At 33.6% G+C, this 15,544-nt stretch overlaps 1 protein-coding gene across 7 annotated transcripts in view; it reads right to left on the reverse strand.

The window, feature by feature from the left end:
- Positions 1–15,544, reverse strand: part of LOC145674775 (uncharacterized) — a 163,601-nt gene that overhangs the window by 17,057 nt on the left and 131,000 nt on the right. For all 7 annotated transcript variants that reach the window (XM_081744974.1, XM_081744976.1, XM_081744979.1 and 4 more), the window contains one exon: positions 1,640–2,193. In XM_081744974.1, coding sequence (XP_081601100.1) covers positions 1,640–2,076 — 437 coding nt within the window. In that variant the 5' untranslated portion in view covers positions 2,077–2,193. The remainder of the gene's footprint in view (positions 1–1,639; positions 2,194–15,544) is intronic.

Here is a 15,544-nt window from a genome sequence, read left to right on the forward strand (position 1 = left end):
TACCTTAAAATGCTACTCAATTCCTCAATTTATTAAAGATCGTGGATCTGAAGTAACCAATTGATTACTCGGAATGACTCAAAAAACACTTAGTTTCATAATAAACTAAGTCATTCATTAGACAATTATAAAGAACCATTTGCTATCTTTCTCAATGAAGAATGACAACGAATTACCGTTGAACATGAAGCTAAAAACTCAAATGTTATAATTTGATATTTCGATATAGACCAGGTACTGCTGCCTTGACGTGAGTAAAAGGAAGTACCGAAGCAATATACATATTCGTTTAGAAAAATTAAAGCATCAGAATAGTTGAGTAAATTATTCAAAACTTTCCTTTCTTTCTAATGCTATCCTGTCGACTCACATCGAAGTTTAATCCTCTTAGATTCTCTTTTCATGAGAGATTCTTCGTCAATAATAAATTGTAATGTGGTCATTTTTAAGTAAAGGACTAAAATTTGTGGACTCAGGCAACGGGAGAGGGTGACGATTAAATGCATGGCAACGGTGGAATGAGGAAGGTGGGAATCATAGAACTCCGATAAACCCAAATTAATGGTGTTTGGGTTTCTACACGTTTTGGGGTTTTGGAATCGAACACAGGCATCCCGGACCAGAAGTGATCATTCTATCAGAGAGTCGCCAGTATCCCGTAACATGGTCACTGTTCACAGAACAGAAAAGACGAAAGCTATAGTTGAGAGAAACAGTATTTTGCAGGCATATATAATACAAGGGTGCCAAGGGAAACTCTTTTATCTATAAGATTTGCCCGCGGTAGAAGGTGAAAAAAACAGACCCGGCATCTTAAGACAAAAATTTCTGAGACATGAGCTTTACCAGTGAAGTTAATTAAGTAATATATTAAAACAAACTATTCAAAATAGCTGAATTTCTGATTGGTTTACTAAAAGTTTGTTCGTGTTATGACTTACATCAAAATTAGAACAATCACAAAAAGTGAAAGTTCCGTAAAGATAACATATTAAAAACTTCATGATTGAGTGATCGATGATTTCTTTGGGAGATCCTTATTTGGCATTCATAATTACTAGGTTGTATTGTATATAAAATAATGTTACGATTTCAGAACCGATAAATAAATGAAAACAAAAATATGAGCTATTGTAACACGAAATCATTTTGAGTGATAGGAGAAAATCATACACAAGGCAGTGAAATAGTGTTCGCAATATGAGAAGATATATTCCCGAATTTTCTGCCCACGAAATAAACTTAATTCCTATTGCACTTAGTGTTTTGGAAGACACCTATTAAATAGTCATCAGCCTTGATACCAGTTTTTATCTTATTTTAAGTACTAGAGAGTGATCAGTTTACTTACTAACATTTCTTGATAAAAAGAATTGCTTTCGGTTTAGCCAGAAGAGTGTCATTATTCAATCCTAACACTCAAGTCTTTCTGTAAGAAGGAGGTTTATAGTGATTTATCGTGACGTTTGGATACTTACTTCAATACATCAGGTTACGTTCTTTTCTGTGTTCAACTGTTTGCAATTGCATTAACTCAACTTAAGGTAAATTGAAAAAGAGAATAGCTAAGCATTGACAGTGTTGAAAAGAAATATTTATACAGATATAACTTGGATGAAATAAATGCATTTGAACGTACCTGAGAGTCTGACCATTGTTACCAGCTTCTCGATTATCAACTTCTTCAACATCCTCTTCGTGATCGTTCATATCTTCAATAGTGGCAAAAATGCGACTGCTTGACGCTTCCGTGTTCTGTGTAAAATCCGAGGATTTTCGTTTGATATTACTGGGAAAACGTTTGGTATGTACAAGTACTTCAGCCGTTGATAAACAGTTGACCCAACATATTGCTTCCGAAGTTAGTTTCCAGTCTGATATTGTTTCATTCTCACTATTTTCTGAAGCTATATTCTCTACTTTCACGTCACTTTCTCGTTCCTTATATTCAAAAGGTATTGTAAGACGATCTTTAAAATCATTAATGTTACTAGTACATACATTGTAGTTACATTCCTCAAATGAGTCGTTTTCTGTTTCCATTTCAACTTTAACAGGAACGTTTTCCGTTTTCATCTCAACTTTATTACAAGCAAAGTTGAAACAATGAAAAGTTATTTTGCCAACACAAACACTGTTCAAGTCGGAGATTTGAAACCTTCAGTGTTTAGTGTAAAAGGAAACAAAACAAATCTGAAAGCAAAAAGAAAAATATTATTTGTTTTAACAAAATTTATGAGCAGGCCGAGAAAAGACAACGGTAAGTACCATTTCATATAAAATCAAGTTAGTGGCTGGAACAGGTTGCAATCAGACTAGGGATGAAAATTGTACTCAAATCAGTATTTTAAAGTATCCGAAATTTTGCTACAACACACACCAAACTTTGTATATAAATATCGAAGATACCCGTGCAATGTGGGTTCCTGTCACTACAGCATGGCGCGTCCTCAGGTTGCGGATCGAGGAGAAGGTCTCTAGGTATAGAAGTTACTGCGTACTGAATAAGTAGTCGCGGACGGACGACAAAGAGCGGTTCTGCAGCTTTCAGGTTTGCCGTGTCGTTAACAACCTCATTCCAGTAAAAAAGAAAAAAAAAAAAGAAACAACTTCAGAAATGTTCACAGAAGCTTCGGACCAGGAGTGATATATGGCGCGACCACAGCAAATAAAATGGATATGAAATTGGGAACATGGAACACAAGATACCTTTATTATTGGGCAGGCGCGTTCAAATCCATAACGAGTGAGTTACAAAAATACAGAATGGACCTAACAGAAGTTCAGAAAGTTAGGTGGGAGGAAATGTGATTGAGTCCGGAAATTTTATTATTTTACGGGAAAGGAAATAAAAATCACCAATTAGGAACAGTGTTTTTTCTTCACAAACTAATAATATCAGCACTTAATCGGGTTGAATTTATTAATGATAGACTTTCTTTTATTACTCTTTAGGCTCAGTGGTCTGATATTATTGTTTCATATGTACATATCTCAATAGGAAATAATAATGACGATATATAAGACAGCTTTTACGAAGAAGTGAACACATAGTTGACCAACTCCCGCGTTACCATAGGAAAATTCTGTATTTCAAATGCGAAGATACGACGAGAGGATATTTTTAAACTGAAAGTCTGAATAAGAAATATTCAGGGAACAAAAGTCAGAATAAGGAAAGTAGTGACAACTGTGTTAGCGTCCTGAACTTTGCAACATCCAAAAGCCTTATCATGAAGAGTACAAAATTCCCATATCTTAACGTTCATAAATATACTTGGACCTCACCAGACGGAAAAATAATAATCAAATTGATAGAAGAAGACAATCTACCATAAGTGATGATCGGCTGTTTAGAGGAGCTGATTGTGACACTGATCACTACCTGATAGCAGCACTATAGAGAGAGATTATCGTTGAGTAAAAACTATTCAGTGTCGGAAAACAGGGATTTAATTTAAAGAAATTTGAAGAGAGTCAAGTAAGAGAATAATACCAGATTGGAGTATCGAATAGATTCTAGGTTTTAGAAGATTCGGAGTACACAAGTGTTGAAGACACTTGGATTGAAATCAGAGATAGCATTAAAATCTCAGCAAATGAGAAATTAGAACACGTGGGAATACGTAGAAATAAAAATTGTTTGACTAGTAGAGAAGAGTAATAGAACGCATTAAAATAGTAGAGAAGAGGAAACGGACAAAATTACGTTGACTACAAAATCCAAGCGAAATAAGTAAACAAAATATCGTACACATCAGTCGGGAAACTTCCGAAACCTTTAGAATATAAAAAAAACACGATTTTTGAAAGCTTAAATTAAGGACCTTGAATATAATAGTAAAAGCATTTGGACATCTATAAGGGGATCAATGAATTTAAGATAGGCTATCAACTGCGTTCTTATATGTTAAACAAAGCCGATGGAAACAGTTCTTACTCACACACATAGCATCTTAAAAGGATAGAAAGACGTCTTTCATGATTTCTTTAACCACCCAAAATTAGAGCGTGAAAAAAGGGAAATCATAAACTGAAGAGTAAGATGAGTAAGTGCTATATTATTATAGTGCATGAGGGAAGAGCGGATATAAAAAACCACATGGCATGCAAAAAGCTAAAACCGAACACATATTCTGCTGGCACTTCAAAAAGACGACAGTTATTTTGTTCCAAACCTTCCGAACAGGAAAAAAAATCGAACAAGCGGCTGAATTAACAATGTGCTCATAGCTGAAGCTAGAAATTGTATGCAGGGGAGGCAGATTTTTGGTAGGTCTCAGATGTTTTGGTAGGTGCTTATCTTTTAATTTTTTGTCAATAAGTTGGGGGCAATGCCCCCATTATTCCGCCCATGAACATGGTTCTTATAAAGAAACATCATATCTACGGTACTTTGCAGCTACCTCGTATCTGAAAAACAAAACATTACCGAAGAAAGAAAAGTGAAAAAGTTGGAGACTAGTTGAAAGTCAGCGACTTTTCTGATGGAGAAGCCAACTACGACAACAAACTTAAATCTCCATCAAAAAAGGTCGCTGACTTTTAATTAATTTCCCACTTTTTCTAAGGTTTTATTCCTTCTTTTGTCAAGTTGTGATTTATTTGAGATACAAAGTAGCTGCTAAGTACTGTCGATATATTTTTAAATCGATTGATTACACTAGTAAGTTAAACGCTATAATATTTCATAATTCCAAACCAACAATAAACATCGGTTTAAGGAGAACTAAAGCAACAGTGATATTAAAATCTATTTTGGCTCCTGATGCTACAAAACAAATATACGATGATATAGAAAATGTTTACTATATTGGACTTTACAGTAACTATGACGCAGAGAAAATCTCGTTGTTTGTTCAATACTTTACAGCAAAAAATGGCATCATTGTAAAATTGCTTTTACTAGATTCGTTAAGAAGGAAACAGTATTAAAATAAGCAATTACTGGGTTAATACAGTAAAAGGAAATAACCTTTATAAAAGTAAATACTTTGCGTTCTGTAATGACAATGCAAATACAAACATTGGTGGTATTCGACGAAGAAGTATAAACAATTTGTTCACAAAGTTGAAGAGTAAATTGAATCCAGATCTATTTAACTTGAGATTGGTGTCCCGGTTTTTCGTTTGCAATGCCTAACAAACCTACTTTTACCGTGACAGAAAACTTCTTTTTCCACCTTCTTGCGGCATGTGAGAGGAAAAAGAATCGAATGGAGACAGCTCTGTGCTGATTGCCCGTCTGTATCTGAATGAGTGAGGATTTGTTGTGTTTTCGCGGAAGGCCTGGCTCTTTTTTGAGGGCGAGGGAACCACAGTAAGTTTTGTAAGACCTACATAATTCTAAAAGTCCTTTCCATTATTGGCAGCGTTCCAGAATAGGTTTCTCTACTCTTTATATATAAGCTTATGACACATAGTGATGAAAATTGGGCAGGATCTCTCCTCATTATCCTGAGTCCATATATATGCAGCGGTCATATTGCCTGTTCTTTCAATCCTTTCGGCAGCCGTAAACGTAGGTGGAAACTTAGTTATACTCCAGGCCTCTTATGAAGCCCAGGACAGTGCTCCCTCTGGTTTACAACTTCAGAAGCTTCTGGAAGATGGGCATTCCATTACCGCCTAATTGAATGGTGGTACGAGATTCGAAGTTACCATCTTGACTGTGTCTACAATTGGTGCCTCAAACGGACTTCTCTTCTGGATCCAGGTTTCAACTTAATAAATTAAATGCAGCGCAGAATAGAATCGACTGGAAGTCGAATGAGTAGAATTCATCAAGTAAAATCCAATTAAAACAGCCGCTTGTATATGAATCATAGCACACATTTTTCAAGATGCAAGTATTTCTACTTTGGCTTTCGTGTGCTGGTAACTAGGTTACATGTAGGCGGTGAGGTAAACTGATATAGGTATATCAAGCCCTACCACAGAAGAGTAGATACTCTAAAAACTTCTTACGACAAAATCCGACACAAGTCATGTGTTCAGACACCAAAAGCATATCGTCCCTTTCCGGTATTAACGCAGTAAGCGACATTTTTCGAAATTGATTTTTTTATATTTTTTGGCTCAGAATTTTAAGGCGCATCGAATGGTCTAATCGCCATGTTTCTATCTTTAACCGTTACCGAGATAGCTATGACGCTTACATGGGTGTAATTAGACTTACTGAAGGCAAAAATGTCGTATGTAGCACTCAGTCGTTTGTATTTACTGTATAAATGTTTCTGATGAAACAAAGAAACTGACTTGTAGTCTAGATTGTTTCAAACACCAAATTGTTTTCGTACTTGGAACAAATAAATGTGGTATGAACATGATTATTACATTATTTCACGGCAAAAGTGTAGTAAGCGCCAGCTTGTAGTTGGTTCTGAGTCGCTTGAAACAATTTTGATGTAATGATATCAATGATTTCCAGTATTTGTTGTAGTTCTCTTTACCTGCTAAAAACAAATATTTTTCCGTACAGCAATTTTGCTATCTTAAAAATATGCGTAAGAGGCTCTCAGCTTCACTTCTGAAGTAAAGGGTAATATTGTTATAGCTACTTACTGCTGTTTTACTTGCAATAACAGTGTGTAACGTCGTATAATCCATTTTAAGGTTTCATATTTCGGTGCAAAAGTATGGGTTAAGTAGAATATGGCGCTGTTCTCTTGGACTTGGAAATATGGGTTGCAATATCTTGCGCCATGAAAAGTGCAATCGAGTAAGAAATACCTGTACGTCGCCACCCACACAATAAACAGCACCGCCACCGTCGTATTGAATTACCATGGTGCGACTCAGAGACGTATACTGATGCTGTTTCCAGCAATCTCATCGACATGGTTCAGTGAAAAGCGAGACTTACCACTGCAGATGACCTTTCATTGATGCATAGTCCAATGATCCCTTTGCTTTTGTCCGTGTCAGCCTTATGTTTTTTCTGTGTTGTTGTAATAGTGTTGGTCTACGGCTATGATACCCTAACGGATGTAAGGTATGTCACATGGTCATGGTTGAAATTTGTTGTAGGATTTATTGGCCCACGTTGTACAGGTGCGCCAATTCCTCCATTGTCATACGCCTGTGATGAGATACGATAATGGTATTCGTTGTTCATTTTCTGCCCACCGCACGTATCTGATCCAAGTATGATGGCTTGGCGGATGACTGACCGTCATGAGCACTGTTAGTAAAACCTTGACACTGTAGTGCTTGAACATCCCACAAATGCGACTGTCTCAGGTGTACTGTCAGCAGTTATTTGTGCCCCAACAATTTGCGCTGGTCAAAAGTAGTAGAAAATGGATCGATCTGGAACAGTATTGAACAACATAGAACATAAGAGAACAACTCACAAGCCCCTGGGAAAATGACCACCGTGCACCGTGAGCCCACGGTCTTTTACGACCTCCATTTTAGGGGTGAATTTATTCCCTTTTATGACCACTTTTTAGGGGGTGTATTCGTTCTCTTTTACGAGCACATTTTAAGGGGTGAACTCGTTCCCTTTTTCAACCCCTATTTTAACATAGCAGAACATAAGACTACGTAACATTTCAAGGGTGAACTCGTTCCCTTTTCCAACAACTATTTTAACATAGCAGATAGCACAGCTAATAAAAGAGCATGGCTTATTTTTCAACCCTTATTTTAACATAGCAGGCCTCCATTTTAAGGGTGAACTCGTTCTCTTTTATGAGCATATTTTTCAACCCCTATTTTAACATAACAGAAATGACATAAGAATACGTAACATAGCAGGGTGAACTCGTTCCCTTTTGTGAGCACTGTTTAGGGGTGAACTCGTTCTCTTTTATGAGCACTTTTTCAACCCTTATTTTAACATAGCAGAAATTACACGGAGACAATGAACACACAGCAGACCAGAGAATACGTAAGATTCATTCCCTTTTAAGGGTGTACTCGTTTTCCAACCCTTATTTTAACATAGCAGAGAATAGGGGTGTATTCGTTTTGGATTCCACCCTTATTTGAACATAGCAGAGAATAGAAGTGTACTCGTTTTCAACCCAACATTATTTTCTTTTACGGGGGTAGCAACACCCCCAATCCTCCTCCTTTCTCATCCAGGGCTTGGGACCGGCAATGGCGGAGTTTAAGAAAATAACATCATCATACTCTCATAAATGAATAAAGCATAATATCATTAGCATCAATAGTAGTGAGTGAGAATTTGTTTAAAAAATCCTGCATCGAATACCCAGATGCACGACATGCTAAATATAGGAAACAGTAATGTCCACAAAAATGAGATAAATCACCTTGAACACGTCTATTATTCCATGTATAATACAGACAGTTTCGTTTTAAAAACCTTATATGATGTTGTATATAGGGAGGTATACTATAGCTATCGAAATACTCTCCCACACACATATTAGATATATAAACAGCAACCCAATGTTCACCAGGCTTATCACTAGAATCAGTGTTTATAATTATGGCGGTTGGAAATGTATGAATAAACAAAGGTAACTCATCAGCAGCATACACACCAATAAAATGATCTTTAGGCAAATTTTGTTGTAATGCTTCATAAGGCTCAATTGTATTTAACATTTTCTTTAATCAATATATATTTTTCTCTGGAAATCAATTTCTAATTCTGAAGAGAATTCACCATAAATAATTGTTGTTACAGGAGATGGCAGTGCTTCTTTAAAATGAACCTCTAAACGTACACTTCCTTGCCGTTGCGGACTAGTATGAAATGCAGCACTTGCGCTTGAATCAGGAGTTAAATCAAACACCAGTAGAGTATAACCATTAGGATATTCAGCGAGTGAAATATTATTACCTTGATTAGAATAATAAATACCTGAACCTATAAATAACGTGGAATATGCTCGTACATATAGCTTATTATCAAAATCTGGCTGTAAAGGTTTGAAGGGCATTGGAGTTCCATCAACATACAATGTAAAAAATGACATACTAAAATGTTGAAAATTGAATGGATTTGTTTGATAAGTACCATTGAAAGCAGCATTAGTAACAAAACCAATAATAATACGTTTAGGCACTATGCCGGAAAACAGATCTGGAAGTGTACTATCCATAATTCCTTGTGGCAGAGTTTCTGTCTTCACCTGCACTTTTGTTATAGGATATTTTATTCTAAATTTAGGATTTTGTAATACTTTATTTTGTGCTATTTTAACTGCTGGTGATACATCAACCTTTTTCACAAGCAATGTTGCATCTGTAATTACAACTTTTCCAACAGCATCTACGTCACCCATTACACAAAATGTAGGTTTAGCTGGAATTTGTTTAATACGCAATTGTACACCATTTAGTAAAAATTTCTCCTGATTGAAAATATCAGCATGAATATAAAACAATAATTCAAATGACTGACTTAAAGCAGTGAGAAGAAAAGGTTGTTTAAATCCTACATTAGCATCGGCCACACTGTCCATATGCCCTGCAGTATCTTTAAACCACATTGATGTTTGAAGATGCGTTGTTTTAGCTTCAGCATTATAATTTAGTAGTTTTTCAATATACGATCGATATGGATATGTATGTGAAGAGTAGGAAATAATTTGATTATTTAAATATAATTGCACTTCACTGAACACTGCATTGAGAAAATCATTTACAGGGCCGATTTTCTTATCGGCAGAAGTTAAATTAGAACCATCTGATTTAGTAATTTTACCTTTAACATATAACATTGTGTGCGGTAAGTCAATATAGTCATCCCCATGACCGGGGACTACAAATTCTATTGGTGCATTATCAGCTATTGAAGCCACAGGTTTCTATGGAACTATTTTATTACTTATAATACTGGTTTGAGTGGGTAAACCAGCAAATAAATCGAATTCTGATTTCATACACTCACACTGCATTTTTCTCTTTTCTTACTATTAATATTCACACATGGTAAAATTTACAATACCATATTACGTCTACGAAAATGTAATTTTACACATACACTGCCATATTGGAAAGGAAGTGGATTACCTGTACTATCTCTTAAATCAATAATAATTTGATCAAATTGTTTACGTTGCACGTTGACATAATGAGGATTATCAAAAATATGTACATTATTAATACCATGCTCTGTAATATTTGTATTTATAATACGTAACAATGGAGCTACGGTGTCACCCACCATTTCTGGTTCTACAATATCACTGTAAATATACATAAGTGTAGGTAGCGCTTTTTGTAAATCAGGTGGATAACGAGCATGATGAACAACTGCAATATCTTCTTGCTGAATATGATCAAAACCTAGTATTCTGGCTAGTTCAGGAGATAGGGGTACTTCTATATGCTTCTCTTGATATTTTATTACTCTATTAACCTCAATTCGTTTCACTGATGCTTTGACTTTTAATTGTAAATTTAATATATCACTTTTATGATTAATTTGAGATAGAATATCATCAACATGATAATAGTGGCCTGGTAAGATTTGAGTTATGTTCCAGTTTTTTGTATTCATGAGACGATAATAAATATTATTTGTATATTTGGAAACATTCTGAAATGAACTTGTATAATGCACTTCAACAGCTGTTTCCCACACTCCCTTCTCCAGTACAATAGGTTGATATAATTTAGTAGTATAACAAGCAAGAGTATTTTGAGGAAAATATTCCATAGAACTATTGCTAGGAAGTGTGAGATAAAAACTATCACTTTGCTTCATAATTAATCAAAGATATCTTTGGATCTTTTTATCCGTTTCACACCACCACCACTAAAATGAACTTTCTTTCTTTTTCTTCTTCCAGATCCTTCCAACACTTGATTTAATTTATTTTGAGCTTTATTTTTTAAATTTGTTTTAGCTTCTTGCCATCGATCATGCAAAGACTCTTCAATAGGTCTATTATTATCTAGTACATCTCCTGCTACATTAATTCCTGTACGTACCAATTCTTTACCAACAGTTTCTGCACCTTGTTTTTATAAAGGAAATACAGTACGAAATAAACCTCCTAAAAAACTACCAATGCCATAACCTTCTTGATATGCTGTACCTCTATACACGTTATAATTACCTCCTGCTTGATATATGTAATAATTAAGGTAGGGCTCATTCATCTTTCTTTCTACATACTTAAAAATATCAATAGATTACAATAGAATATTATTATTATTGCTTATAAGTACACCATTTGCGTTTACGGGGTGAAGGACCATCCCCTTCGTCTTCTGTTAGTTTTCTAATATAATCTATTCGTTGACGATTACCAATGTACTCTAAGGGTATATTGGCTTTTGCTAATAATGTAGCAAAAGGTTGACAGCCGGCAACTGAAATATTTTCTTACGACATCTAACAAAATCGGATATCAAATCCACTATATTTGCACCTGGAATTAATTTATTATTAATATTCACATTTCCATTATCGTCCCATTGAATATTTGGATTTTGTTTCAATTTACGTAATAAGAGGTCTCGCTTTACGTTTACAAATTTCAGGGAGAGTAGATATTATTTCATCATCCTCCTCCTCCTCCTCCTCTTGTTCTTCTTTCTCCGTAGTAGTGGTAGTAGTTGCTGTTGTTGTAACTGCTGCCGGTTTTTGAATTATATTTAAATATTTTTGTAAGACTTCTCTATATTTTGTCCATTTTTCTTCTGCATTTAAACTTTTATTATTTAAAATTTCTTTCATTTCATCATCAAGATTAGATATCGTTTGATAATGATGTAATTTTTCTGGTGAGATTAAAATAAGTTTTTTTTGCGTTTTGCATAATTATTTAATTAAACTAGATAGTATACCTCCAATAATAGGTGCAAGCAAAGCAGTAAGAAAACCACCTTTTTGTATAATTATTCGTTTTTTCTTTTGTTTTAATGACGGACCTTTTTTCACCAAATATCTCAATTCCTTTTTATATTTTTTTAGCTTATTTATCTCTGTTTTATTTAACGGAACATTTCCCTGTAATACGTTATAGGAACATTCACAAATAGAGCGAATTAAATCAGGATCTGCATTTTGTAAAATTGCCTTACGTGCTTTCGGTTTTGACTTTGCTAAAAGTTTTAACAAATGTGCATTTTCCTTACTAATCATTTTTTTACGGCTATTAAAGCACAAATAATTGTTAGAATATAAACCATATTACAATTATTATTTTTTACAGGTACATAAACATAATTAAAAGAATCTGTTGGAAAGATATTTGTTCGAACTCGCTGCTCATCAGGAGTATTTTGTTTTAAATCAAAGAGTAAATAACCATGTGCAATTCGAGTTGCATCTTGATATGCTTCTTGAATAAATTTTGTATTACCTGGATACAATTGTCGTGCGAGATAATTAATTTGAGCTTGGTCTCTAGGATTTTTAAAACAAACCATATAATGACAATTTAACAAAATATCCCGCATTCCTTTTTGTTGATGAAAAATATTCTGTGTTATAAATATTACACTTATATTTCTATGATGGCTACCCTTAGTAAAAATATCTACAATCCGATGATCACACTCACGCATTAAATCATCAATAATGACAAGATGTGGACCTTCGTGTGCTTGAAATTCATTATTTTGAGGTAAACCTTCTTTAAACGTACAGTTTGAAAGAGTATCATACAACGGCTGCCATTCACCATAACACCATACAATATTTTTAAATAACTTACTATAATGGTCAAGAAATGTTTTAACAAAATATGATTTTCCACATCCTGTAGGACCTGCTACCATACATGTAAAAGGAATTTTCCATTCCATCTCTATTACAGATATATTGCATTTATTTTAAATAGCGTTTTTAAATATTTTGCTTTCTTTTCTCCTTTACATAAAAAAACAGCGTTTGTGGAAGAACTTGTGATACTGATAGACCTCGTGATGATGATGATGATGATAATTTAACTAAGCAACGAAAATTTACAGTGTTGCTAGAATTTAAAATATAAAATTCACCTTTTGAAATTATAAAATCTACAAGAAATACTTGTGACGACATGCTTCACCTATAAATTCTTGACTTCTCTTTTTTTTACAATATAGTATGTTTTAAATCAATCCAAGAATTTTCACTTTTTGGCAGACCTAACCATTTCACATAGGCTTTATTATTTTTCTTTCGCAACACTTTTTCAATTAAATATGTTTTTGGAAATTTCGTTAATTGTAATTCGTGTCCGTAAAATCTTCCTTCAATAGGTTTATTATTTGAGATCTACTAAGTGATATGTCGGAGGATTAGTGAAGAAAACCTTAGCAATTCGAAAAATTTCTGTACTCCAATTGCGTGTAAAACCTCTATCAAAACCAGGACGCTTAAGTTTACTAATTCTTACATATTCACCTATCTTAAATTTACTTTTTCTTTTTATCACAGAAAACTTTTTGCAATAGATGTTTTTCATTTTCTTTAATAGCGTCGATAGGTTACATTTTAATAGTGGAATGAATAGTATTATTATATTTATGTAGTAATTCCGGCAGAATGCCAATCCATTTAGAATTTCCCTGCAGTGTAAATTGTCTCCACATTAAATTACGTAATGATCTATTAAATCTTTCAATAATACTTGCTTTCATATCACTGTACGTGGAATAATGTTTAATGTTATTTTGGTTCATCGCCTTCTGAAACTCTGAATTATAAAATTCTCGACCCCTGTCAGTTTGTAAAAATTTAGGGCTTTTGTTTGCTTTTCTCAGTACTGTTATAAATGCTTGTGTAATTTCTTTCCCAGTTTTATTTTTCACAGGAATAGCCCAAGCATATTTAGAGAATGTATCTATGACAGATAATAAATATTTGAAATTTCGATTAATTTTTGCTAGACCTTTCAATTTTCCACTATTCATTTCAACTAAATCAGCTTGCCATAAATCATGAATCCCTTTCGTTATAACGGGTATTCGAGGATAGTTTCGTCTTGCACTTTTATGTAATTCTGCAACTATTTGTTCTCGAACTGATTGTGACATATTTTTTTAATACTAATATATCCAAAAAATATATCGTATTTATAATATACAAATCGTACATTTTAAATCTTTATTATAATACCCCCAAGGAACAGTGTGTATATTACAATTTAAAATTTTTCTTTTGTCATCATATGGATCTAACACTAATTTTGTTACCTGATTTGTTGTTAAATTATGGTATTTACTTTTAATTTCAAATTGTGTTTTATGAATCGTTTCGTTTTTAAATATACATAATTTATAATCGTCAAACGTAATTTGTTCTTTAAATATATTTTTCTTAATCCCTTTACATTTTTTCAATTCTTTATTTTCACCAGTTTTTATTGCATAATTTTTTGCTCGTAACCCAACATATTCAATCATAGGAACACCACCTAATTCGTCTTTCATTTTACCCAAAATGTGTTTATTTTTTGTGCTATATAAAGAATTATTTTCAGGATAATTTGAGGTATCAAAATAGTCATTCATATTTTTTATATCGTTATAAATATTGTTAGTTTTAATATAGTAAATAAAAGAGTCAGTATCCATATATGCAATTCTAATTTTATCTCCATATCGCGGTTTCATTATATTATAATGAAAGTTATATATAGCTAATTTTGATAATTCTAAAACTGTCGCTCCTACGTAAATTGGTTTATTAAGGGTTACCGATTTTTTTACCATATGAAATAATGCCAAATTATCAGCCAATTTTACCCAATTTTGAAACTGATTTTGCGCTACTAAGTTTTTACACTTTTTTCATTGTTAATTAATTTTATATCAATTCGTTTTCGTACATTCTCCATTGTCTTTCCGTATACAGAATTATTTAATAACTTTTTCAAATTCAATTGTAGCATTTGCACGGCGTTGAGTATTTTCTTGAATATAAGATGCAAGCCATTTAGATTGACGAAACCATAATATTTTATGTACTTTTACCAATATTAAACCTTGTTTTAGATAAAATTGTAATACTCTATAATGCAAGATATAATTCGATTTCGATTTAAGTGTCAATAGTAATTTTGAGTATTTACCATTCGGTGGAACTTCATTAGTGGGAGCACACGGAAAATCAGAATGGTATTCGTGTAAATAATTTGGATACTCTAAGTCCACTTCTAGAAAAAAACCCATTCACTATCCGTGGGCCAATTGATAATTTTATGTTTGTCTTCCCAATTGTCAATTTTATCCTCCCACCGAAAACCACCATATGGTAAATAGTCAATCATTGATAGTCCGTACAGATTGTTCATGTCAATATACAGTAAATAAGGTTTTTCTTTTTCCGCATCAAAATCATGTACGTAAGGATTATTAGCTTTGGCATACCTTAACACAGCTTGAGTAATACCTCCGCGAATCGATTTTTCTACAAACATATACATATTGATATCTGATAAAAGTTCAAGTTCAATTTTTGTTCTATATAACATGGCTTGCCATGCCAACCCAGGTGCAGTAAAACAATTAATCGGATCAATACAAAAAGCATTTAAACATGTCTTTCTACAATTCTCCAACACATCTGCTGTGAGAAGTAGATCACATTTTAAATATAGATCGTGGTAGTCCCCTAAATTTT

This window comes from Thermobia domestica, chromosome 18 (genome assembly GCF_964235325.1).
Source record: "Thermobia domestica chromosome 18, izTheDome1.hap1.1, whole genome shotgun sequence".
In the NCBI taxonomy this organism is placed as follows: domain Eukaryota; kingdom Metazoa; phylum Arthropoda; class Insecta; order Zygentoma; family Lepismatidae; genus Thermobia; species Thermobia domestica.